Consider the following 27,615-nt stretch of genomic DNA (forward strand, 5'->3'; position numbering starts at 1 on the left):
GAAAAAACATTGATTGACAGCTCCAAGAGCCAATCAGATCTCAGCCGTAAAATGACGTTACAACATTGTAGAAGGCTACCTGAACCATTCCCGGACACACAGTTTGAAAAGTTTACCGACAAGATAACACAGACACACGAACTTCAGAAGTTAAAGCGAGTTTTATTACTGAAGTCACGAGCCTCACTGTAAGACAACAGTTTGAGTAAATCATGGATTTTAATTGAGACGAGTACATTTGGACTCGGGGCTCGTGCCGCGGACGCCAGGTGTATGCAAGTAGAAGTTGATTAACCTGTTGCGGGACATTTTCGGTAAGCCGCCTGTTAGCTAATGTTGTGTTTCATTCCTTCTCACTGTTGACCCGGATGGACTTAATTTTAATCTCAAAAGACAAATAATGAATATTTGATAGTTTTCTGCAATGGTGGAGGCAGATCGGGCTTCAGACCGAGAGCTGCTGTCTATTATTCAACAATGCTCAGGTACACCTGACTGAATTTCCTTCCTTTTCCCCAGTAACTTGCTCACTACCATTAGTCATAAGGGTGAAGACAATGAGGATAGAACTGTAGCCTATGAGATTTTTTAACTTTATTTTTTACCTACAACACGAGGATCGAGGAAGAATACCTGTACATTTCCCGGCAATATTAAAAGTTTATCAGAACACTTAAGTCTAACGCAATCCAGTACAGCAGTCCTGCTATTTTGTGTTTGTTGATATTGTTGGGTGTTTATTCAACCTTTTGGCCAGTTTGTAAGCTATTGGACTTTATAATAATAGGAAATTTTTGTTGTCTTTTGTTGTCTCTTGATCAAAAATAAGAGAAAACATTACATCTAATACATCAATAACCACAACAGCACTAAGGTCTTAATCACCATATTCTTGACACACTGTAAATACAAACTGAGCACTGTAAACTTTAAATGGAACAGATTTACTGCAGGGCAATTGTATTTTGTTGCTTTACACTGAACACATGTCCTCATAAAGTAGAAGCAATCCATCCTCAGGTGACTTGTTTGTGAAGCTCAGTGACTGGTTTGTTTGGCCCACACTTTGTTTTTAAGTCCAAACATGGTTAAAAAAAAAAAAAAAAAAAAAGAGTATTAATTGTGAACTTTTTTCCCTCAAATTAATTGATCTCATCAGTACTGTAATGCTAATTTTCATCCAGAGTTTGCATGTTCTGTAAATCAAATATAACCCATTCATCATAGATATGGAGGAGTCCAGAGACTTGTATGATGTGTACAACACAAATGCCTCCCCTCCGTGGACAGAACCCCAGCATCAGTGTCTGGAGGAACTGGACAATGTGGAGTGTCTCAGAAGGAAGATCAAATATTACTTTATGAATCCCTGTGAGAAATATCACGCTCGTGGACGAAAACCATGGAAACTCATACTGCAGATTATTAAAATTGCCATCATCACCATCCAGGTTAGTAATTGCACACGTGATCTGAACAGATGTTAATTGTATTTTTTCACCACTCTGATGACAAATGTCTTTTCCCATGTCAGCTGGTGTCTTTTGGCCTCAGTAACCAGATGGTGGTCACGTTCAAGGAGGAAAGTCTGATGACATTCAGGCACCTTTTCTTGAAAGATTATGTTGATGGAAGCATGGATACGTATGCTGTCTACAGACAGGAGGATGTATATGATCATATCGATTACATAATCGAGCAGGTAAATGAATGCTAGAATTTTCCTTTTATTTTCTCTTTCATTCCACCATGAAGCCATGATTTTTATTTGCCTAAATTTTTGTCTGTCGCAGTTTATTTTGGTCATTTGACTTGATGCTGTAGATCTTTTTCTATTGCGTCTCTGTAAATTATTGCTGGAATTTTATAATTCTCTACGTTTATATGGCTAAAGAGTGTCACAAGCTGGACTTTGCTCATGTCATTTGATTCAGTCATTAGTTATGTTGGGTTATGTTATGTTAGGATTGCATAAATCTGTCATAAAACAGTTGAGTTAAACAACCTACAAGGTATGGCTATTAAATAACGAGACTAATGCTGCAATACAATTTTATTGAACAGAAACATTTTTCAATGTCTTTCTCCTTCAACACACTCCCCTTCTGCACCGCTGCATCCGGGTTTTCCACTGATCAAAGCAGTGCAGTAGGTCTTCTCCAGACAGTTGACTCATAACCTCTGTTGTTCATAACTTCAGACTCACAACGTGTTCCTTTGAGCACAGACTTGATCTTAGGAAAAAGGTAAAACTCACGCAGAAGTTTTGGGACAACTTTGCCACACACTTTTGTCATGTTCAAATTTTCATGCAAAATTTGCCGAACTGTCTCTTTATCAATTGAGACCATTTCTGCTACAATTCTTTTACTGAGTCGTCGATCATTTCGAACGATTTGTTGTGTTTGTTGAATGTTTTTGACGTGCATGAGCGCCCAGAGCGGTCATCGTCTGTCAGCCTTCACAAAATCCTTTGTGCCATTCAAACACTCTTGCACGTGACATGCAATGTTCCCCATACAATGTACGAAAAGATTCGGGTGTTGGTTTGTTCAATTTCACAAAAAAAAAAAAAAAAAAAAAAAAAAAAAAAAAAAAATCAAGTTAATGCGTTGCAACTTTTAAGTTGATAAAACTTCCGACGCCTTAAGAAAAACGCGCGCTTCGATCAGTAGCTAGCTGTGAACTAAAGACGTCACTTATTGGAAACTTACAGCAGTTGTACGTGAATACTCAACCTTTAATATATAATACTCGGTGTCACTGTGAACCACGTGGTTTTATCCTCATCATCAGTCTCGTTATTTAATAACCATACCCCGTTTTATGCTGCAACTCACCTTCTCAGAAAGTGAGTTTACTGCTGTGCACAATTCTGGGCAAATTGTCAACAAACTTGACTGTGTCATAACTTAGATTGTAATTGGTCTTTTCTAGTATGGAATTCTGCACAACACCACGGTGGGAAATCATGAATATGAGAAAAACGGTGCTTTCTACACACCGTTGACACTGTGTCAGGAGTACTACAGGAACGGCACCATCTTCCCTGGAAATGAGACCTTTGAAATCGACGCCCAAGTGGAAACTGGTATGCACGATTGTTTATGTGTGGAAAATAGTGTGTAACGAGGGTTATTGAATTTACTTTGCAAAACGTTAGATATTGTTTTTTTTTTTTTTTTTACGTTGTCTTTTTCTTTGTGTTGTGACTTGTTTCCAACAGAATGCCTTGAAGTTTATCCGATGTATCGCCCGTCATTGCGGCAAGCACTTCCACATTTTGAATTACATTTCAAAAGGTTCGTACATAACATTCAGCACTATTTTTTTTCTTAAGTCAAAAACATTTTCTTTCGGTTTTGTATTTGATTTGAGAACACCATCAGTTCACGTTCCCTCTGTATCTTCCAGGATGCTCTCTGTCAAGATGACATTTGTTCTTAAGGCCATAAATTTACAGACTGTGAGACATCGAGAGCTGCCAGACTGCTACGACTTCACTGTGATCGTACGTCACTTGACTTGTCTGAGCAATATCTTTGTGATATTGCACTTCTGATTATTTTATTCCTGCTTTAATGATTATGATTCCTTATGACATTGCACCTCTTCACACAGCAGAGATATGAGTTTAAATGACTACGAGGGAAGATGAAATGAGTCAGTGAGAATCACGTTTATTTAATGTAGATGTTTAAAGGACACAAATCTGAGCAGTCTAAAAGTAAAGATGTTTGCACACAGCACCTGTTATTTACATAGTTGAATGTCAGCTTAAGGGCCTGACAGTTGACGTTTAGATATTTGAGTTGGCTATACAGATGTAGACCTTAATGAAAAGTGTCTCCCCTCACTCAAATGCGGCTGTCTGTTTAACAGATCACTTTCCACAACCAAGCTCACAGTGGCAGGATAAAGGTTGACCTGGAAAATGATGTAGACATCAATGAATGCAGAGGCTGGAAAGTAACTGGAGCGTGTAAGTGTGCTGACTTGACTTTAGAGCATACAGAGGTATCTGTCTGTATTGCTGGAATTCATTATGGCTGTTCTAAAAGCTTGACACTTGTATCTGTGCTGCACATAAAATCTGTTTGCAGATGTTCTTCTCTCTCTTCAGATGGAGTAATTTTAATTTCTCTTTTCCCTCAGCTGCTAGAAACATACACCTGACTGTGCTGTTTGACTGCCTCATCATCATAATGTGCATTGTCTCCTTCACGCTCTGCACACGCTCAGTGATTAATGGGATTCAACTGATGAGTGTGAGTTAGCTGAGTCTTTTTACTATCTCACTGAATTGTTTATTTGCTCAGTCCTAAGTAAAGGTGTTGTTATGTGATACATACTTGCTCAGGTACCCCCCTTAAAATCAATACGGACAGGAAGATACAGAGACATTGATATCCTACATTTACTATAATCTACAAAACATTACAACCCTCTGTCTGAGGTTTACATTGGTGCAAAAAATGGGTTTGTAGTTCCTTCAATATCACTTTCATTTTTGCACTTTCCAAATCTAGGGCCTCATAGAAAATCAGTGGGCATGCAGTGCAAACTTTTAATGGTTCTGTCATACTGAGAACATGCTTGTCTTCCATCCTTTGAAGTTTGGCGGGGCTAGGAATAATACTTTTAAAAATGCTTAAACATGATTTCTCAGAATTAGGTTTATGAAATAGTAAAAAATTAGTCATCATTTCTGTATTTTCTTGAAATACAGAAATCACAGGTAGTACTGGGTGGACATGTCGTTAGACAGGTATAGGACCCATTTTCTTTTTCTTTCCCTTCCAAATGCTTCTGATAAAAATATCTGAAGCAGAAAAAAAATCTATGGGATGGAAAGAAGTTGAAACTTTTTTTATCAGATGTCTTGAGCAAAACACTTCCATGCTTAGTCAATATTTCTTTGCCATGGCAAATTGATGAAAATATAAATTTATGGATACAGCAGCAGCTAAGAGCATGCTTGTCATTTCATGTCAGTGTTTGTTTTGGAGTAGGTATCTTCTCTATATTTCTCTTATTTATATTGACTGGGTTTCCTGGTCGTCTCTGCATTCAGTGCGTTCCTGTACAGCCCTATTTGATACGGGAGACTTCATTTTAAAAAATGGTCACACACAAAAAACCCTTATACTGACAACTTCCCCGAAGAGATTTATTGTACAACCATATTTTCTTTCGTTCTTAACAGGAGTACACACTCTACTGCAGAAACTACTGCAGTAAACAAGTCCCAATGTCAGACAAGCTGGAGTTTTTGAGTGGTTGGTATATCCTGATCATTGTCAGCGACACACTGACCATCATTGGCTCCATTCTGAAGATGGCGATCCAGACTAAGGTAATGGGGGATTTTGATCTGTCAGACAATGTAAATTACGATGCATTTCATTACGGCAACATCTTGATGTATTCATTCAGCTCATCAGATTTTCAAATCATTCACTATTTCTTCTCAGGTCCTCACAAGCTATGATGTTTGCAGCATCTTACTCGGCACAGGCACCATGTTCGTCTGGATTGGGGCCATCCGCTACATGGGCTACTTTAGGAAGTATAATGTAAGACCAGATTATTTATCAAATATAGAACATGTATATTAGTGTCATTAATCCCACACTGCTTACAATACAGATCCCAAAAAATGCAAATACAAAGGTAGCACAGTTCTCGCTCTTTATTTGAATACAAACATCTTCTCCTCTCTAAGGCACTTTTTCAGAGTAATACATGATTTAAGGTATAAAACACAAACAGGCTGTGGAAACATTTTCAGCATTTAATGAAGCAGCATACCTTTGCATCACATAGACAGGTCTTTATTTAAGATTCTCTTTTTGAATTTTTAAGACTCATTCATGATGATTGCACCTAATTAGCAGAAAATACAGACTGTCAACTGTATTCTCAAAGAGAAACCGTTTTCTTCTGTGTTGTTTCCAGATACTGGTCCTTAGTTCATGTTTTTCAGATCTGTTACCATGTGTTTTGTGGCTTTTTTCAGATTCTCATCCTGACACTCAGGGCTGCTTTCCCAAATGTTATCCGTTTCATCTGCTGTGCTGGAATCATCTACCTGAGTTACTGCTTCTGCGGCTGGATCGTCCTTGGCCCCTACCATGAGAAGGCAAGAGTGTATACATAATACAAAGACATTTTTTAGTGAGCTAGTTCACTCAAGTGAAACTAACTGGCATCACAATGGACGGCTGCTGTTAAACAGATGATATTTGGGGATAACGTCCCCCCTCCCAAATTGCTTTCTGAGTATTCATAATCTGTGATCTATAAATTCAAATGATAGCTGGGGTTATAATGTTAGCTAAGTCGCCTGACCAACAGCAAAATTACATTAGTGAGTGGACAAAGTTGCACCCTGCAAAACACATTAACCACAAACACATAGCCACATAAGTTACGTTACCTTAAGCAAGTGATAACTGCACACACGAGGCCTGTCTGACTCCACTTCTCCGCAGGTGAAGTTTGGAAACCAATGTCTTGCTCATCCTCCACGCTAACAACTTTTGACAGGCGACACAATCCTCTAATTTTAAACCCTAGTTTTGTCTCATTTCAGCAGTCAGTATGACAAACCTCTGACCTGACGTTTTTCCTCTTTGACCTTTTTGTTTTAGTTCCGGACCTTGAACACGGTGTCAGAGTGTCTGTTTTCTCTGATCAACGGAGACGACATGTTCCCCACCTTCAAGAACATGAAGCAGAAGAGCAGCCTGGTGTGGATTTTCAGCAGGGTCTACCTCTACACCTTTGTCTCACTCTTCATCTACATGATCCTCAGCCTTTTCATTACAATCATCACTGACACCTACGACACCATAAAGGTAAGTGTCACTTAGTATTAGGGGTCATTATCAGGTTCTGTTGTCCGTCCCATTCTACCTAACACAATACCTCAGGAACACAGAGAGATTGTTTTTTTTTTTTTTCTTCAAATTTTGCACAAACATTTACTCAAATATGAACTTATTAGATTTTGACTGTCAAAGATTTAGGTCACTGTATATATACTGTTAGGAATGATGTTTATGCTACAGAGTTTCATTGTTATGCATAAATTAACCATGTATAATCTAAATAATATTTCATCTTATTCTTTTAAAATATGCCTCTTTCTAAGAAATGCTTTGACTGAAACTGTGAATTTCTGACTCATTTCATTTAGCAACAACAGCAGAGTGGAATCCCGACATCAGAGCTGCAGAAATTCTTGTCAGTGTGCAAAGACCTGCCAAACTCTGGGGTGTACAGACTCGACGAGAACAACAGCTGCTTCTTGAACTGCTGCATCAACAGGTAAGATCAGATGTCTACTTATTTTGGTCATTGTTTGGAATAGAGGACAGTGATATTATCTATGATTACGTGTGATACCACAGCTTTGACGCCCCCTATATGCATTACATTAAATGGGGGATGAAAGTGTAGTTTGTCACAGCACTTTTATACTCTATGCAGTTACTAGATAAAACATCCTGAATAGAAGCTGAGCCACTTTATCTTTTCAGGTGCAGGGAGCATCAAGAGAGGCTGACCTCAGAGGCATAGCCTTAAGGGAAAGGTATTCAAAGACTACTATATAAACTATTACCTAACAATTGATGCACTTTATGCTCTTATATTTAGTGGAAATGGGTGAAAGGGTCTTGAAAATCTTTTGTCTTTACCAATAGGCCCGAGGTTTGCTCAGGATATTGATTTACTGTAAAGAGGCAATTTTTTAGTGCTGAAAAAAAAGGGACCCCAGATAACATGAAGGTTAGAAATGAAGGAACTGAGGCCTGGTCTACATGTACATGAGTATTGTTTAAAACGTATCTTTTTCTGTGTGTTTTGGACTTTCGTCTACACAGTGTTGATGTGTAGACAAGAGCAATAGAGTTTCTGGTTTTGATGCACCGTTGTTGTTAGCCTGATGAAACCAGTAATAACTTTTTTCAGGCTTCTAATTGGCCAGGATGGCTTTAAGGTTAGGGTTATACCGCCACCTGTTGGTTTGGCATTCTTTTGACAGTGTGTTTTTAAGTTTTTGTGAGGAAAACTCCAGTTTTGATAAATATCCCTGTATGTGTAGACTAGGCCTCAGACATTTAAGCATAGTCTCTATGATGCACTAATGCGGAGAACACTTTGCAAATACAGTTCTTTATATTGATATGTAAACGAAAAAAATGATTGTGACATTGAAATTTGAAACAGTACTGTTTTTCCAAAGCACTATGAAGGATCCCAATGTTGTATGCTGAAGATAATGAATCAAGGTGAAATAAATAATCTCTAATGTATGAGATTTTATTTCTCCACTGACAGGAGAAGGTGTCAATATAAAAGCTAAAATTACATTTCTTATTTTCCCTCTCTAGTTAGTCACCTGTAAAATCTTATTACACAGAAGAAAAATCCCATTTCAGTTTATGGCAATAATGCTCCACCCATACAACTTTAACAATGTAAAACCAACAGTTTTTAAGTCTTCAGAGGCAAAATCCAGGAGCAGATTCTTTAAATGGCTCCATTACTCATCAGTGTAGCATTAGCAGTGGATGTGAACCTTAATTTCCATAGAGAAAATTTGTCATTTGACTCTGAGATGAGTTATTATTGGAGAGATCTGAGGTTGGTTCCAAACCAAGATAGACTGCTCTTAAAGCAGAACCAGCCATGCAGTGTTCCACTTTGCTAAACTGCAGAACCTCTGAGATGGGTCCATAAAATGTCTTTTGTTGATCATCATAATGCAGAAATCCCTTCAGTTTGGCTCATGTCTTTGGATAACAGTGCTCTTTGTCCAAGCAAACAAAAATCCATAGTTTGTATGAGCGACTTGATGCAAGCCTCCAGAGCAGACAAACATCATTTGTACCGAGGTCTCTGATAAAAGTCAGTCAGCAGGGGACACCACAAAAAAAAGTTGCGACTACCCAGAGACCCTGTCAGTTATCTAAAAACAAGTCTTTTAGTCTTGAAAACCTTAATTTCCCATGATTTCACAATCACAATGACCAGTTCTGTATTATTATTTGAGATCTTAATTCCTTATACCATCCATGGTATTCTCGGCAGTCTCACAGGAATGCTGTCAGGACAGTCCCACAAGGCAGGAATCAAGGGTCATGTGGCTTATAAAAAATAAAATCTTGATTTTTTTTTTTTTAAGAAAAAGCTTGGTTACTTCATCTGGTATCCTGAGATAACATTACAAATCACTCCATGGAGTCAGTCTGGTTTGGTTTGGGCAACGCCAGGGGGTGGCGGGACTCGCTGCTCCTCCATCCTGTTGGACTGGGAACGCAGGATGAGACTGAAAAAATCTTCATCTGGAACTGTTGGTCCCTTAGTTGTAGAAGGTGGAGCAGCACACCTCTGGTCGTTAAGTCTGGAGCCCTGTAACATTGTAGAAATGGACAGCACAGTTACATTAAGTGATATTAGTTTTTTTTAAATCTTATTTATCCAAAAATCTTTGGAATGGATGAAATATTGAGCAGTGTATCTGACAACTGTTAACAGCTGCTGCAATGTAGTCAAATGGTGCAATTGTCCGCATCAAAGAGATCAATCTGTGCTCACAAATTGCAAAACTATGGAAATGGATTGCAAATCCAAGAGCAAAGTGGCTGTTTTCTATTTCTCAGCTGACCCTAAGAAGGCTCAGAACAGGAATGACTCAAAACACACACAAAGAGAAAAGTGTGTGGAGTGCACCAACATAGCTACTCCCAGTGCTTGTGAAATTCAGCCAATTGGACCCTGCAGGAACAGTATTGTTTCCCTCCAACTTCCCACTGTCTAAACAGAAAAAGATTTACAGTAGGTGGATTGATCACTCTCCAGAAAAGTATCAGTGACTTTCAAAGAAGTGGTTGAAGAAAAAACAAAATGTAGGTAAGACTTAGGTCTGTAATTTCTAAATAATTTCCCTAATAATTCCCAAGAAATGTCCTGGAAAGAACCATGTAATGTGGTACTAATTATAGGGAAGAGAGAGAGAGCATTCAAATCGGTCCACTTCCAAAAAATGAATTTCTACTGGAACCTTTTATAAAAAGTAAAATCTGTCCACATGGAAGCATTTAATTCAACATACATGGAGAATAAAGTATAAAGTCCAAAGATAAGTGAATACTAAATGACTATATATATTTAACTTTTAATGGATCCACTCTTCAAATTAATCTTTAATCCCCATAAATAGTAACAAATTATGTTGTTTTTTTCCAGGAGACGTCCTGGAAATTACAGACTGGTAAAATAAACGTTACTAAAATGTATATCTGTAATGTGGGAAAGCCTGCACTGAGAAGCATCAAGTAGATTTTTTTCTCTCACCTGGCACTTGACTAGCATGTCGAAGAAGACATCGTCCCCCTCAGGCTGCTCAGTGCTGGCCTCGAGGCGACTGTACAGGGAGGGTGTGTGAGGTGTATCTGTACTGGAGGTGGGGGCTAGGAGGAAAAAAAAAGCAAGCATTAGTCATGACATGAGCAGTGAAACATAGAAAGATGACAAAACTGGGGTATGCCTTGTGTTATTGTATCACCTTGTGTGGGGACTTGATCTGTGCTGGAGGTGGTGGGTGTATGAGGCCGGCTGGAGGTGCTGAGACGTAAGCCAGGAAAATGGCTCAGGCTGGCTCGCTGGTCGTCCAGACGACGGGCCTGGGAGCTGGCCAGCAGCTCCAGGAAATGACCAGGATCCTGCAATGGTGTTTCGCACTCCGAAATAGCTAGACACAAAGATAATTAACTGTGGGTGATTTGTACCAAATGGAAAATGGTGGATTGTGCTGGGAGCAGTGAGTTGTGCCTCCACCCAGCATTTCATTCTGATTTTGTAGAAGGTAAAACAGGGGAAAGAGAATAAAAGAGTTTGAGGAGGATGAAATGTTTCTAGTTTTCTTTGAAACTTAAAGAATCCCTCCACCCAAAATCTACCTTCTGAGCATCAAACACTCCACAGACATGAAAGTTGGCTGTAAAAAATTGCAGTTTTGTCCTTCATGGAACACAAAGGTGGTGATAAGCTTGGATTCATGGCCATTACAAAGGAGTACAATAATATGTTTTCAGGATAGACAGAAAGTTCAAGAAGCTGTTGTACCCAGTGAAGGATGAAACCACAGACCTTTTACATAAAACACTCAAGGAGAGAGTGATACTAATATTTTGGGTGGAGTATCCCTTTAAGTCATCTTCACAACATTTAATATGTAAAGGACACATAAAGCTGCATTCACACCATAACGGGGCAGTTATAAGCTAATTGTCATTAATGAAGGCAGAACCTGAAGTAAAGCAAGAAAAGACCTTAATTAAGTACAACTTATATTTATCTTCGAAAACATACGTCAGTAAACTGCACTTGTGTGGATATGGTGTGAACACAGGTGAAAACACAAGGGGCTGACTCACATTTCCTTTCAGCTACAGGTGGGGTGGAGGAGGGAGAGGAATGGGCAGGGAGATGGCTCTGGCCATCCAGTAGAGTGCACCTTTGGTCGTCCATTCGGTTGCCCTGGAAACGAGAGAGAAGGTCGAAAAAGCCATCCTCTCCGATAGTGTCCTGTGATCCTGGCTATAGGGTTCAATGAATAAATAAATCATATTAGAAAATGATTAGGCTTCAATTAGTTAAAGGTAATTGAACTAGTTTACTTTAACAGAAACATTCAAAATACAGGAAATTGAATCTTTTTATAGAGGTAAATTTTTTAAGTGCTTAAATAGTAAATAGATCTATTTTCATGCTAGAATAATAGTTTCATTTAAAGAATAATTGCTAGATTAAAGTAGTTATTCGTAAGGCCAAATGTGGTTTCTTGCAGGGATAGGGTGGTGGTGACGTTCATTTGCCAAGAGCTTGAGTGCAAGAGGTTAGAATATGCCCTCTTAGCAGCGCTACTTCAGGGCAGACTGGACACTACAATCAGTAGCTATTGTAAGTGACAAGAAGGGCTGGGCTGAGGCAAGCTGGTTAGCATGCTAACATCAGGAGATGAAAAGAAGGTGGAGTTAGAAGCAAAACACTGGCATTGCTCTCCACTGCTAGAGACAGATTTTGGCGAGTAAAGGAATGAGGTTTGATGCTGAACTTGTAACATTTCTTCTAGACTGGTAAGGAAACAGCTGTTAATGCTAATATTGGCTATGTAGTGATAGCAAAACTCCACAACAGACCATACAGAAGGTCGTACATCTCAGCTGTTTTCCTTTATTTACTAAGTAAAAGGCGAAAGCTGAACCCTGCTGTAGTGTTTTGAAATGCATTGGGTATTCACTACATCTTAAAAGAAACAGGACAATCAGATATTAAACCATTTTCATCACCAGTGTATAGTTTGGAATGAAAATTGTTTACATTTTCATTGATAAAAACTAACACTGGAGTCTGACCTTTCTTGGAATACATGAGTCAGACAATGATCCCACATTTCCACACCACAGTATTTCCTCCCACTGTTGTAATACTCTATGTTTGGGTTGAGGCTGTGTCATAAAATACATGTTTCACTTCTAACTTTTTCTTGAAGGTGAATCATCATTGCCCATAAGCCTAATGTGGGTTCCAGGGATGTTATGAGTAGGCAGGACAATCTGGTCGATTTAGAAATACCTTAACAGATACTGGTGTGTCCAGATCTGGTGCGGTGTGCTCGGTGCTGTTTTCATGTTTCTCTTTAGGAGATGATTTGTTGTGCTTGTGCTTCTTGCTTTTCAGTCGGTGGAAGAGGAAGAGCTTAGTGGAAGCCTTGATTGTATTGTTTTTTGAAGACCCAGGGAATACTTCTTCCTCCCAGTCCTGTAAATTCAAGGTGCATGTAGACAGATTCATGTTATACGCATGTTCCTGAGGCCACAGAACATGACTGATTTAATTATTTTCACATTGTTAGAGGATAACTCCAGGATTTTTGAACCTCTGCATTATTTATTAATTTTTTAGTATGTAAAAGATATATCTGCAATAATCTTTAAGACAAACAAGCACTTTAGTGGATGTACTTTGACATGGATAATTGCTCTGCACAACAGTGGACTGATTGCAGGTTCAAAAATCCCAGAGTTATCCTTTGAAATTAAGACAGTTGCTACTATACGTACCAAAACAAGAAAGAGTTTGACAAGACAAATTAACCATACCTTTGTCTTCAAAATGAGAAAATATTAAATTAATATTAACTGTAGTATCGCTTACAGGCAGTTTTGTATGTTAAAAACTAGGTCTTTATGTCATATTTAAACTGGTGCAATTTCAGATATGCAAAGTAAATAGTTATGATTTGTTCAATTGCAAATAGGAGTGACCAACGTCCACTGAACTCTAATGCATTAGACTAAAAAATACATTGCATACTTCACATCAAAAGTGTTTCTGCCAAGTGAAGTAATTTTACAAAGTACATACTGGATGTGGTGAGGGTGATGATGGTGAATCTCTGGTTTGATTATTGTCTGGACTTGGACTTGGCAGTTGCAGGTTCTCGGCACTGCCTCTCCTCATTGATGGAGACTTCACCCCTGAAACAAAGATAGAAAATTCAACAGTGTGGCCACATTTTTTATATCTATTCAGCACCTGCATTTAACATCAAATAATTTTTCTCGGGAAATTGGAAAATTGATTTTCTAATAACACATTACATTTTGAAATGTGTGCTTTAAGAGAGTCATTTATCAGTTTTTTTTCTTAAGGCAAACATGCTGCTAAAAATGCAATTACACAGATTCACAAGTGTAATGGCTTACTATGACACATCCAAAACAGATTTGACAGTGTCATGAAAATAACTATTCTGAGGGGTGGAAATTTACCTGGGAGGTTGGAGTAACCCTTGTAGCTTATTGGAAGAGCGGAGCTATTAGTATTTGTGTTGCGGAAGATGTTGGGGTGGATGTTAGAGTTTGACTTCAGGCCTACAACCAGCCGCAGATCTGACAAGTTCATCCTGGCTGTGACCTCGCCGCTTTTGTCTCCAGTCTGCATCAGTAACAACATCCAAGTTAATGTAAACAAAGCTTAATATAACCATATACTATTGTTATTTGCACTTGTTTTGTGACTTGTATGTCCATAAAAATCATTAATGCATGCATACATATAGAAGCTGAACACAGAAAAAGCATAAGTGTTGTTTCCTGCTGTTCACCATACAACCAGTAGGTGGGGGTGTGGCCTGATGGCAGCTACTGATTGCACTCTGAAGGAAGAGGTAAACAGTAAACAGTCACCTCTTTGGCAATTTCCAGATGTTTCTCTGCAAAGTACATGGCTTGCTCATGATTCCCCAGGGCAGTGTGGGCATTTCCTAGACTCCAGTAAGCTCTTCCTTCACCAACCCTGCAGTGACACAGAAGAAAACAGGCTGAGCAGCTCCAAACTGGGATTATGCAAGAATGGGTAGGGCATTCAAACTATCACTTAGTGCAGTCACAAAATCCTGAGCTTATGCTCACTTCTCGACTAGATGGTATCCAACAATTCCATATATATATTTCACAATGATTCAAATTCCACATTATTTTATGTAAGAATAACATGTGTTCTACTTAAAGGGTGTATATTTGTAGGAGTAAATAGACACTTTAAAAAGCAGTAATCACAGCATTTGAAGAACTCTCCCTCTGTACCTCCTGTTACATCCCATTTTACACCTTTTACATGACTTAAATGACAATATTTAGGCTGTGCAAGTTTATATTACCAGAAATCCTGCTTCCCTTCCCCTAAGACTATAAAAATAGAGAAGTACGCCTACACCAGAAAATAGAGCGTTTCTTTATATACTCTGACTACAACTGAAACAAAAAGTTTAATCAAGGTTTCAGGTTGACATACATCCTTTTATTGTGTATTTCAGTTCAGTTTCCACCTTCATAACTAACTATATGTGCTCGTGTGAACAGCCTTTTCATGTTGGGAGTTGGTTGAGGTGGAGCTGACTTTCACTTTTATCTGTAAAGGTGAATCATGTTGTACATACTGATCATATGTTTTGGATGAAAATTGTAATCTGTAACTTGGAAATCCTATTTTTGCCTAATACAGACGTGTTCTTTTAAACATACATGTGAATTTGCTATTGTTTTTCTTTTCTAAAGATAACATTGTAGCATCTACAGCCTGTATGTGTTAATGACATTAAATACTGTCAATTGTTTCTTTGTGACTTTGTCTGCTTTTCAGTGCATCTGCAGTTTACTGTGGCTTGAAGTGTGTTAGCAGTGACACCACCAAATTTGAGCAAATGATTAGTTCAGGGACCACCCACATTCAAACTATAAATGCCCATTACACTTCAAAGGCTAATTTGGCAGGGAAACAGCTTTTATGACTGATACCTGTCGTTGAGGTCCTGAGCAATGACCAGATGTTTGAGGTGATAATCAATGGCTCTCTCATAGTCCTGCAGTAGTGTGTAGGTGTTGCCCAGACTGTAACAGGCCTGGGCCTCCACTGCTCGATCCTTCAAAAGCCTGGCCAGCTGCAGAGTCCTCCTGAGGGCAAAACAGAGGAGGAGGAAGAAGGTCAAGGAATGTCTAGGGTGGGTGCAGGAGAATGATAGTCATCTGCTTTTTTTTCCAAGGGCTTCTCAGGAAAAGAAAAATACTGGAGTAAGGGATTAAAAACTTTTGAACTTAATCAGTTACTGCAACTGAACAATTTCATATCTGTACACAAGCCTGTGGTGAATTTATAACTCTCGGTTTGTCTTATTCATGTAACCAAAACATTAACACTATCATGTCCCCCTAATTGGCAGTTAAAAGCAGCAGGCAAACATATATTAAATACTTTGTAACACACTGTAATATAGTTGTAAGGATGATTGAATTATTATTATTGAATGTTTATATATTGCTTGCAAATGTTAAATAGGGGGCCTTCAACATACTTGTTTCATGTTCAAATATTTACTCACTTGTAATGACCAGCCGCCACCTCAAACTGGCTGAGGAATATGTGAGCATTGCCAAGGTTACAATGGGCCCTCCTCTCAGCAGACTTATCCCCAAACTCTTTAGCGATGAGTAGCCGCTGCCAAACAGGACAAACAGTGTACTTTGCTGTCATTAAGGTCAGGATTAACAGCATAACACATTTGAGGTAATCAAGATGGGGAACACAGTCACCTACCTTTTCATGTGCAGCTACCGCAATTTCAAAGTCACCCAGCAGGTAGTAAGTGTTACCCAGGTTCCCATAGGTACGACCCTGGGCTGCGCGATCGCCCAACTCCTTTACCAGGCACAAATTCGCTCTTTGTGGGGAAACAACAAATAAATGCTCATATACAACCACTGTGTTACATTTACATATAAACGTGAACACCACAGAGAAAAACAGAAGTGTTGATACATGTTTAAAATTTTTCAGGTTATGAAATACACTTTGAAAACTTAATTTTAAGTAGAGGTAGTCTAGTAAGGGGATGGAGTTTGTTCAGTTGTCACTTAAATATGCAACTGTGACTTATTTTGGTCAGCTGTCTGAAAACCAGACCAAAACCATCACAGCGTCAACTGTGATGAGATCAAAATCATCAGATAAGAGACAGGATAAAGATCAAGGAGGGTCCGTGTACATAACAGCCAGTCGATTTTCGTTTTGGAGTGGGAAGACCAGAAAACAGACTACGAGCCTTTTCCTGTTTTTTGTCTTAAAGTAAGAAACCGGAAACAAAAACGAGCCGTTTTCCGATTTTCGTTTTAGAACAATCAATTCGGAAAACAAAGAACGAGTTTTGTTTTATGTTAACACCTGAAAAACAAAAACCAGTTTCACGCCTAAAACTCGTCTGTTTCGTCGTACGTTAAATTATTTTTATTTTGCCCCGGAAGTCACCCAATGAACGATAGCACAGGGTCCCTGTAAGCTAGCACAGCCCCTCTCTGTGCTGCCCAGCTATGGCTAATAAAGCCGGCCTTAGCTAGCTATTTTTGGGCAGCACAGAAAAAGACAACCGAAACACGAAGATGTAGGATCCTAGTAAGTAATCTTTCCTGCTCATCTGTTTTCACCTTAGATGGGCGAAGATAGGTAGCTAAGACTAGCTTTATTCACCTTAGCTGGGCAGCACAGAAAAGGGGCTGTGCTAGCTTACGGGGATCCTGTGCTATCGTTCATTGGGTGACTTCCGGGGCAAAATAAAAATTATTTAATGCACGATGAAACAGACAGGATTTTAGCCCGTAACTGGTTTCTCATTTTCTTTGTGTTGACATGAAACAAAAATGAAAAGGTAGTAGTTATTCTGTTTTCCGACTTCCTTGTCCCAAAACGAAAATCGGAAAACGGGGGAAAAAAATCGGAAAAAAATTTCCGTTCTACTCCAAAATGAGAGACAGGAAAAGCATCTGATTTCTGTTTTCCTACTCCAGAACGAAAATCGACTGACCGTTACGTACACGGACCAAGGAGGCATAATCTCCCCACATATACGACCACCTGTTAGCACAAATACCACTAAGCGTCTAATATGTAGTTAAAAGCTCCAGAAGAAGCAAGTAAAAACCAGCTGAGATTATTTAGTTGTGATTTGGCGCTATATAAATAAAATTGAATTGAAATTGAATTATTTAGTCAAAGTACCATTTCCAAGGTCCAGAATTAACTTTTACACTCAGTATTACACACTCACCAAGCACTTCACCAGGAACATGTGGCATGCATGTGAGCATGTGACAACAGTGCAAAGCATAAAATGTGGATACAGGTCAGGAGCTTCAGTTAATGTTCATATCAAACATCAGAAATGGGGGGAAAAAATTCATCTCAGTGACTTTGAGTGTGGCATGGTTGTTGGTGCCAGATGGGCTGATTTGAGAATGTGGTGTGAAAAACAAGAAACCACCAGTGAGAGGCAGCTCTGCAGAAGACTCCCGCAGAACACCTTTGGGATGTGGTAGAATGGGAATGGGAATCTGCAGAAATGATGTGATGCAATCTTGTAAACATGGACCAGAATCTCAGAGGAATGTTTCCAACATCTTGTGAAATATATGCCACAAAGAACTGAGGCAAAGGGAGGCTCTACCCAGTATTAGTATGGTGTTCCTAATAAAGTATGTATGTTCTGTATCCTATTACAGTGGCTACACAGGGATGGCACTCAGAACATTTTAACAGCAATAAATTTATCTTCAGGCTAAACTGAATCAAAAGGCGACTTGGTTTTTGAGGAGATGAAACCTGAGACTCTTCAGTTGAAGCACTGGCCCTGTCACCTTTGGTTTGCTTGTATCATTCCCCAGAGCTTTCAAAATGAAAACAAAACAACAACACAGTCAATGTTGAGAAGTAAACAGCGGTACCAACTCACTCATAGTACTCTGCAGCCTTCCTCAGGGCTATCCTGGCATCCTCTGGGAACTCTCCTGGCTCCGTTCCACTCCAGCAGATGCTCTTGCCCTTGGCGTGGTACACGTTCCCGAAATTATACAGCGCTCGAGCCTGCCCAACCTACAGCACGCACACCAGATTTTCACAGACGGAAACCACAGTGACCACTGTTACAATTATATACTTAAAATACACTGACACCAGACCTGCTTGTTTGCATGTGGGCTGGCAAACTATTCTAGATGCTGGTACGCCGACGCTCGGCAGTCATCATGCATACCGAACTGTTCAGTGGCTGCAGAGCATGTTATGTGGTATGACTTGAAAACAAATTTGGATCCATTTATTCTAATCAAAGTAAATGGGCCTTTTAGTCACTGACTGAAGTTTTCATTTACAGAACACTGAAAGGACCGAAGGAATGTTTTGCTTATACCTAAATAACTATGTTGAGTCTCTAAAATATCACTGAAGTATGACCCACCTTATCATAAATGGCTCTTGTGATTTCCAAATGTCTTTGGCAACAAACCACTGCTTCATTATAACGTCCTAAAAGCTTTAATGTGTTCCCAAGGTTTCCACTGGCTTTAGCCTCACCGAGTTCATCTCCAATCGTTCTGGGATTGCAAAGGAGGAAAAAAAAAGAACATTAGGAAATAATTAGACTGGAATATTAGTGGATTACTGAAGTGTATTAGCACAGAAACACGAGAGGGAAGAAAGTAATTTACAACAACAAGCAGCAATATAGTGAAGCAGAGTCTGGGACTTTAATCATGGGGAGGGAAATAGTGATTAAAAAAGTTTTAGCATTTCCTCAGAATATTGGTAAGAGTTTAATCTTAAATTATTTATGTTAGTACTGCAGAAAACTTCTGTGCATGACCACTAACCAAGATCACCTATCACATCAACAGGAAAGACTGGTACTTTCCAAGGATGGCAAATCGAATGGCTTAAAAAGGAGGATATGGTCTTGGAAGAAGTTACTGTTGAAGTTGTGAAACTGTTTACCTGGTAAGTGTGAGGTCATGACGATGGTACTCCAGAGCCTTATTATACTCTTGCAGGTGAAAGTATGCATTTCCAAGCTGGCTGTAGATGGCACTGAGGATCTGAAGGTCCTCTGTTCCGACCTGGATGGCAGACTCGAAGAAAGACACACCAGCGCGATAGTCACCAGCCTTACAGAGCCGCTCGCCTTCCAGAGCCAGGTCCAGGCATGATGACTCCATCCTGCAGGGAAGTGGCATCTAGATGTGAGAGGTGACAGTAAACTCCTTCTTATGATCTCTTCTTAACTTCTTCTTCAGGACCTCACTGCAGGTTTGTTTAACAATGGCTGAATGTGATCAACACAATCAATACAGAAAATCAATAAATGAAATGAGGCAAAACACATGATCAAAGGAGCTAAATTCTCCCCATAAATTAATACACCTGGAGGAAGGGCCTATTATATTCATTACTCATTAAGTCAGCTACACACAGACACAATATTTGAGCCAGAACAGCTAGAATACAATAATGGCCTAAGAAAATATATATAATTATCTTGAGTAATCGATTCATCGTTGGCCAGTAAAATGTCAGGAAATGGTGAATAAAAACACAGGGTCGTCCTCTGTGTCTTGGATTAAGCCAATAAACCTGACAGATCACATGAATGACTGATTACATGAGCTTCTCTCATGTGGAAATCCTTTCTCACAACTGTTAACAGTCACATACAACAGATAGAGAAACAGTAAATGTCAAGTATAGAGAGACGTCCAGACTCTGTGAAAGCTGAGACAAGAACTATAAATCAAAAATAGGATTGGGCATTTCCTGTCTGTCGCAGGCACTGAGGCCTAAAAAACTCCAAATTTACCCCTGGAATCAAAGTATGTGCCTTACATTTAACCATGAACGCAAAGTAAACTCAGATGTGTCTGTGGTTAGGACTGCCATTTTATTATCTCCACACCCCTTCTAAGAAATAAGATCATCCCTTTTTGTCAGCTTCAAACCACCAGTAAAGAAAAAAGAGAGAAAAAAAGGAACATCAATGAGAACCTGAGATTACATCATAAGATTGTAAAACAAATCCAGTCATGCATGGGTGCACAGGATTCACATCTGCAGGACTGTGAATAAGGATAACTACAATTTACTTCATTTGTAGGATGGAAGGAAGTTTTAAGCTACTCTCCTAAACTTTCAGAAACCAAAATGCTAAGATATAATTTGAATTGTATCATAATTTTAGTTGAGATCACATGAAAACAAACATTTTCCAGCAGGCATTTTCATTTGAATATTGACAGGTTTATGACTTGAGGTTTGTTGATGTCAACCATCATAACAAGTAGGGGTTAGCAACTAACCTTCCTCCAGATAGTCAGCACTTCCTCCCAGTCTGTCTCCTGACCCCCCAAAAACCTCTACCAATGCTTTAGGCGACTGCTTTTTAAAGCTTGGGTTAAGTTCTGTGCCTCCCAGAAAGCCACACAGACAGTGTTGTATCTACAGGACTAATATGTCTGTCAATCTGTCCGTGTCATCTATTAATGATGAATGAGGCTTCATACTATTCACACATTACAAAAATAATGTTGAATGTTGATAAATGCCCCATTTTGTAATGTTAAGGAAAGTGATTAAAAAAATTCCTGGATCTGGAGCAAATTTTAATAAGTTCTTCCCTGGCCTGGGCCCCATTCCTCCGCCAAGTTTGGTGCAAATTGCTTCAGGACTTTTTGCCTTACAAATAAACAAACCAACAAACACACAGCTGAAAACACAACCTCCCTGGCAGAGGTAAAAAGAATACTTTCTTGCTGAGGTTGTGCTGCTTTAACTCACAGCTTTTGAAATTTAGAAGCTGTCTTGTCTCTATTCGCCAGTACTTCTTAAATGCATGTTGAAGGCAAGTATAAACGTATTTAATCTCAGCTCAACAGCAGGGAATATCTTTCTAAAGTAAAAGTTGATAAAGAAACGTGGATAATTCAATTCAAATATGTGCTCTTAGTGCTCAAAGCTGTCCTCCATACAGCTTTCCATGAAAGCACATGTAAGCTTGTACTAAAGCCTACGGATGGATGGGTCTGAATCTGCTATGACTCTTAAGCCATATAAAGATTAAAATAAATGTGTGTCCAGATTAACATGCTTCCTGACATCTAACTAGACATTTAATTGCCTCTAGTCAATGTGAAGAAGTGACATACTAATGCCCAGGCTGCCATACCTGTTGCCTCTCCCCTTTCTGATGCACTCGAGACAGTCTGACACGATGGACATTTCAAGCTTCTCGATCTGGGGCAAACACAGCTCATTCAGCTTAAGGTTCTTCACCTTCTCCTTGCTCATGTGGATACACATAACGCACACAGCCGCTGTGTCCCAGGTGTCATAAGAAAAAAGAAAACACAGCTCCTTCGATCTGCTGCCTCCTCTAGTGCACTCTGCTAACTTGTGTTAACAGCAAAACAAAGGACTTAATCCTCTCAGCGCTCACGTCGACCTTAACGGTCAGGTCCCGGGGTGAGAGACCTTTTGTTTAGGTGAACACAGATTGTCACCAGGTTGTTACCATGCAGAAATGAACAAAGCGAGAGCAGTCGGCTGGGCTGCCACGTTTAGCTGACTGTCGTATTTCTCTATCACTTAGCCACTGGTAGCCGGAATTTCTAAGCCACCTGATGGTGTGTGTCACTTCCAATTAAGCTGGACTTCAATGGTAATTATAGCCACTTTAAGTGGCTCCACTGAACTCTAAGGCTATTTGCTCAACACTCCATGAAATAATCACTCAGCAGCAGACAACCTAGATGGGTACAAATTTCTTCTGTTGAAAATAATTCTTCCTGCAGGATAATATTTATTTTAATGAGATGAATTATTCATTCTTAGATTTTCATAATTCTCAATAATTTTTTGGGGCAAATTCTAGAGGGCTGGCTCAATGATGTATAAGAAAAAGAAAGTCAGAAAAGAATTCACACCACACCACAGTCCCTTCTCCGAAGCTTATAGTAACTCAGCAGCAGCCAATCCAGAGAAATCCACTTGTCTGAATTAACTAAGAGGTCTGTACCAGTGTGTCCTCTAGAGGAAGAAACAATATGTTGCCTCAGGACTGGTACAAGCCATGTGACATTAAAGCTGCCACCTCAATTGACCAAAAGCCAGATCAGTTGTCGTCCGGAATAATCCAACCTTAGTGAACTTGCAAGTGTTAGAGACTAGTTAAAATGAAATAATCACGCTTTCTAAATGCATTTTCTCAAACAAAATAGAGACAATGCTTTTGCTTGTGGGTAGGCACCAAAAAAAAAAAAAAAAAAAAAACACCCTAAACACATCTTCCTGCTGGCTCCTACACAGAAAAGATATTGCCATTAGAGCTTAAGACTGGACCAGCAAGTATCTGGTTATCAGATTGTGTCAGTAACCTTCAGGCTAGTCTGTTACCCGTTTCTGAAAGCAGAGTGTCTGATCCATTCATAGGAAAATATGCTGATGGTAAACATGACTTGACCAGGCTTGTATGCAATAGCTAAAATGACAGTTGGGTGATGCAATATATGTCAACTCTACCCCTCCACTTCACATGGGTTTCTATTAATATCACCAATTATAAACTGTAAAAACTACTAGCAGCACAGATATCGTTAACTTAAATATGAATATTAAAAAAAGGAAACAATCACATTGTGGTTGAAGATGTGTACCAGCAATCAGGTGCCTATTCTCTCAACTCTTTCAGTTGTGCCATGAAATATTTAAACTGTGGTTAGTGAGGACCTCCTGTAGTCTACTCAGCATCATTCATGTGTTTGCCAATAAGGTGTCACATTACTGCCACAGAAAAACTTAGGATACACTTGTAACTTATCTTAACACACATATATGTAAATATACCAATGAAAACAAAGAGAAACATATTACTGGATGTATTCAAATACACTAACATAATATTGAGTGACATTTGAACATTTAACTATGTCAGATATTTCCTTAGAAATTTATAAGATCATATTTCTCTGGTAATCTATAAAAGAAAAAAATCCCTGTCAGGGCTGCACCTGACAGTTATTTTTATCACCCTTATTAATCAGTCAGCTGGTTTTTTGCAATTATTTTATTATTTACTCAATAAAAATACCAAAAATATCCACAATTTTCCCAAAGCCCAATATGACAAATTCCAATGGTTTGTTTTGTTCTAAATCCAGAAATATTCAGTTAACCATCACAGAAGAAAACTGGCAGATATTCACAACTGAGCAGCAGTGACCGCTTGATCAACTGATTTGTATATAAAATATTCTTTGGCTAATCAATATTCAAAATTCAAGCATTTACAATTTCACAATCATTTCATGATCAGCAACTATATTATACCCCAAACAGCAGACACTGTAAAACATACAGCCTACCTCTGGCGGACATGAAGTAAATGCTCCCTGTCCTGTGCCCAGTGCAGAGAAATGCTGCCATACATGACAGTCAGCTCAGCAGTCCTAACCAACACAGCCAGAGGAAGAACATTATGGATCCCTGTCAACTGCCAGGCTACAGGGAAAACAAACATTGAAAAACAAGAACTCTACACTGTGACATTGTGTCAAAGTCATCTGGACGGACTGAGCTCTGCCGTGCATGGATTCTATCCAACAATGTGAGAACTCAGCCGCCACGCTTTCTCTGCTCCACCTCTTATCTTGAAACTGGAGCTGAAGGAGCACTCTCAGGTCCTGTTTTGTTGTGTTATATGTGACTGTTGTAAATTAATGTGTGTTCTCATGTAACTGTATGACACTTATTTTACGCTGCCATTTTGGCCAGGTCTCTGTTGTAAAAGAGATTATGTATCTCAAAGAGACTTTCCAGTGAAATACAGGTCAAATAAATAAATAAAAACTTAACTGGCAACAGCTGTGATATATAAACACCAAGATTTCTAAAATACGAATATTCACTGGTTTTCTCTGGTTAATTCACTGCTTTATAGACTGAATGATTCCTAGATTACATCGGGAAAATCTTTGTTCAAGATGTAATATGTTACTTTAACAGTAATACAGTGCCGGGCAGGATGTTAAGTTGATATGTGGTTGTTCTCCTGGAAGTATCCATTTCCAAAAAGAGCAGACTGTGGCTCATCACAGTCAGTGCTTAGACACACTGCTGCATTTAAATGATGTTCACCTGCTACTGCAGTGCAGACTGTGTGCCAAGACAACCCACACCAGCTTCACCAGCCTGCACCTGAAAACAATGCAGGAAGGATACCAAGCTGTTTGGACACAAATTCCCAAGACTGTGTCAAAGCAGAAACTTTCAACAGCCTGAGCAACATTTTATCCTCTCTCTACCCACACCTCCCGTTTTGGATATCGTGCTCACTGCGAGCTTTCTGTTTTGATCTCTTCAGCACATACCGTTGCACTGAGCTGTTGCAGACTTGTTTGCCTCTCCGTTGGCCTGAATGGGTCTATCCTGCCGTGATCTCACTCACTGACTAAGTGCTTTTTGGCCAAAAAACTCCAGCTGACTGCATGATTTTTGGTTGATTGCATCATCCACTGTGAACTCCAGACAGTGTAGTGCAAAAACAAAATCCCATGGGTGCAGCTGTTTCTGATGCAGGGACCACAACGCCTGGGAACAATCACACCATATGTTCAAAGTCATTCAGATCCTGAGTCTTGCTCTTTGGGATATTCGTCAAACGGTAACTTCTCTTTGTGACCTTGTCTGCATGTTTAACTTTTTTCCCCCAAATGGTCTGTAGCTATCAAAGTAAAGAAGAAGAGAGGCAACACACAAGCCACTGAAAAAGACTGGCACCACATTAAAAAGCTGCAGATTGCATCTTCATCCACACAGTTCATTTTCACTACCTCTAACCATGTAGCACTCGACAATAGCTAATCAAGAAACTGTAAAGGACAAATTCAACAGGAACTGAGATATGAGACCATGTAGAAAAGAAAGTGCAGCCAAATACTTGCTCCTTCACTTCTGACTTTATATATATATATAAATCTAAATTGGTGTAAACTAAATGCATGTATCAATTATTCCTCATGTAGATCTCAGAATTGCTCAGAGGAATGATGTGTAGAGATTAAAGTAGGAGTAATCATGTGTCATTCACGATTACTCTAAGTGTAACTCACAACTCTGCATCGACGTAGCAATGACTAATCCATGACCAACACACAGGAGTGTGTGTATGCGTGCCACGAAAGTCTAAAATCTTGTGCTAGCTGGAAATTTACACTCACCTTACAACATTACTGTTTTTTTAAAATCTTCCTTTGCACTTCATTAGAAAGGAGATTACAACAACAGTCTAGAAGCTCTCTGCTCTGAGTTATGTATGTTAGTCCCATATGCTCATGATAAAAAGGCCCAATGTGGCGTCCTAAACCATAAGCATTTCAATATGCATACGCCCAACCGATCCCTTTCCAATTAAGTGATGCTCTCTAAAGTGATAACCATCTTTTCTTTTGAAGGAAGCTTATGAAGAAACCATCATTAGAGACTTAACCCTGACCCTGCATGGAGGGAAAAGAGCCTCACAAGCAAATTTAAATGGAAAACTGAGCTGCAACACTATAACCGTGGGCTACTCTGTAATTATTGTTTTTCTAAACTAGTGGATTGTGCTTCATTATGAAGTTAAAGCAGTACTGCCGATCTGAATCCTCACATAAATGTGTCAGATATATAGCAAAGCTAATCATTTACTGTGCTAAAGGAGAGCAGCTCTAAGACCTGAAATTAACCAGTTTTACAAAGTGGTTTAGGGTCAAAATACATTTCTGATCTGTCCAGACCTCTCAGGTCATCTGGTACAGGTCTGCTTTCTGTCCTCAGAGACAAACCTGAGCAGAAAACGACTTGCTCCAAATCACACTTCTTGTAAATCAGGGCTTTTCTATTTGCCACTGCATTTTAATAAACTAAACTTAATTTATTTATCATTATCTTGCACTGCACTGGTATTTTTGATCTCCTATTTCATTCGTTTTATTCTAGTTTAGCCTTTTCTTAAGCACCTTGGATTGCCTTATGCTGAAAGGTGTTAAGACAACTAAACTCGCCTTCCCAGTTTCTGTAGAAGTTAATGATTATTTTAAACAAAAATGGGGAAGCCGCAAGTCGTGTTTTTAGTTCTGGTCACTTGTTTTCAGTCATGCATCGTGGCACAGCCATGGTGATGATGAGTGTGTGGGAAATCATGTACTAGAAAGCTGCAAATGAGTCAGTTTAGTATGAACATGTCATCACATGTTTGCTGTCTGGCGGAGACGTTTCAGTCTGTTGACATAAAGACTAAGTCAACACGGATATTGACGCTTAAAACGAAAGGCTTTAGAAAAGAGAGTAAAATAAACTTGCTAAAGTTTAGAGGTAACCGAGGGGGCACGGGCAACCACGACAGACGCCAAAACCCCCAAAACATTTCAGGTAATTATTTCACCTACCTCAAACTGAAGTACGCGAATACACCACACGCATGGCTTCAGCTTCAGGAAATATGTTCGTCTCCTCAAAATCTTCCAAACTAATCTTTTCACCAAGCTGCTTGCAGTTTACTAACTACTCCCTCGTACTTCTGGAGAAGGATGAGTCCGTTGTCTCGGGTTGACGGGGAAGCCACTCCTCGCCCTGCAAAGTCTGACTCCAATTAGGATTCAACTGTTGCTGCCTTCAAGTACGTGTCGGAAATGTCGACATCGCTGCTTTAACGCGCTTTAAATGTGACGTTAAAGGGGCGGAGGAAAGTTGGAGTCAGTGAGTAATGGATTACAGTTCATGTTTTTTGACTGTACAGTAACATGTGGCGAATATAGCAACAATGCATTCAGCAGCAATTATATATCTTGACGTGTCGGCTGCACTTGAAGGTCTCTCTCGCCCCCTGTCGCTCTCACTGTGTCTGTGCTACTGCAATATGTACATAAATAAAACGATATAAAAATAAGGACTGTGCAATATTTTCCTAGGCACCCAGAAACCAGCCAATCACCAGAAAATTAATGGGCAACAATAATAGTTTGATAATTAGCGCACTTTTAAAAGCAAAAATATCAAAAAACAAATTCTAAAATGAGAATGAGAATGTTTTGTTGAGAATGAGAATGTTCCCCCCCAGTTTTCTGTTTTTCTGTTTTTAACCCTTAAAGTACAGGTGATTCAGAATGGCTGATTTTTTACACTTGTAACTGG

At 39.3% G+C, this 27,615-nt stretch overlaps 2 protein-coding genes across 6 annotated transcripts; one reads left to right on the forward strand and one right to left on the reverse strand.

Moving 5' to 3' along the window:
* The first annotated feature begins 57 nt into the window (after window positions 1-57).
* On the forward strand, window positions 58-8,343 carry mcoln3b (mucolipin TRP cation channel 3b). Of its 2 annotated transcripts, none has more exons than XM_018694020.2 (14): window positions 58-314; window positions 1,228-1,451; window positions 1,535-1,702; window positions 2,938-3,091; window positions 3,227-3,302; window positions 3,415-3,511; window positions 3,883-3,982; window positions 4,156-4,268; window positions 5,207-5,356; window positions 5,475-5,576; window positions 6,020-6,142; window positions 6,654-6,860; window positions 7,202-7,332; window positions 7,545-8,343. In XM_018694020.2, the coding sequence occupies exons 2-14, from the start codon at window positions 1,230-1,232 to the stop codon at window positions 7,582-7,584; spliced, it is 1,683 nt and encodes a 560-aa protein (XP_018549536.1). In that variant the 5' UTR covers window positions 58-314; window positions 1,228-1,229; the 3' UTR covers window positions 7,585-8,343. The 2 variants fall into 2 exon arrangements, with proteins under 2 accessions (XP_018549536.1, XP_050933065.1); XM_051077108.1 differs by lacking the exon at window positions 58-314 and adding an exon at window positions 325-485.
* Window positions 8,313-27,214, reverse strand: LOC108895292 (G-protein-signaling modulator 2). 4 transcript variants are annotated; one of them, XM_018694018.2, is made up of 15 exons: window positions 26,871-27,214; window positions 19,393-19,631; window positions 18,860-18,995; window positions 18,356-18,495; window positions 16,171-16,294; window positions 15,956-16,071; window positions 15,375-15,530; window positions 14,265-14,373; window positions 13,848-14,013; window positions 13,441-13,553; window positions 12,649-12,834; window positions 11,448-11,610; window positions 10,577-10,762; window positions 10,366-10,481; window positions 8,313-9,420 (listed from the first exon to the last, which is right to left on the reverse strand). In XM_018694018.2, exons 2-15 carry the CDS (start codon window positions 19,629-19,631, stop codon window positions 9,253-9,255), a joined length of 2,118 nt encoding a protein of 705 aa, XP_018549534.1. In that variant the 5' UTR covers window positions 26,871-27,214; the 3' UTR covers window positions 8,313-9,252. The 4 variants fall into 4 exon arrangements, with proteins under 4 accessions (XP_018549534.1, XP_018549535.1, XP_018549533.2 ...); XM_018694019.2 differs by having other exon boundaries at window positions 19,393-19,614; window positions 26,871-27,213; XM_018694017.2 differs by lacking the exon at window positions 26,871-27,214 and adding an exon at window positions 23,808-23,962 and having other exon boundaries at window positions 11,448-11,550; window positions 19,393-19,614.
* Window positions 27,215-27,615: the final 401 nt, after the last annotated feature.

This window comes from Lates calcarifer, linkage group LG17 (genome assembly GCF_001640805.2).
Source record: "Lates calcarifer isolate ASB-BC8 linkage group LG17, TLL_Latcal_v3, whole genome shotgun sequence".
Classification (NCBI taxonomy): Eukaryota; Metazoa; Chordata; class Actinopteri; family Centropomidae; genus Lates; species Lates calcarifer.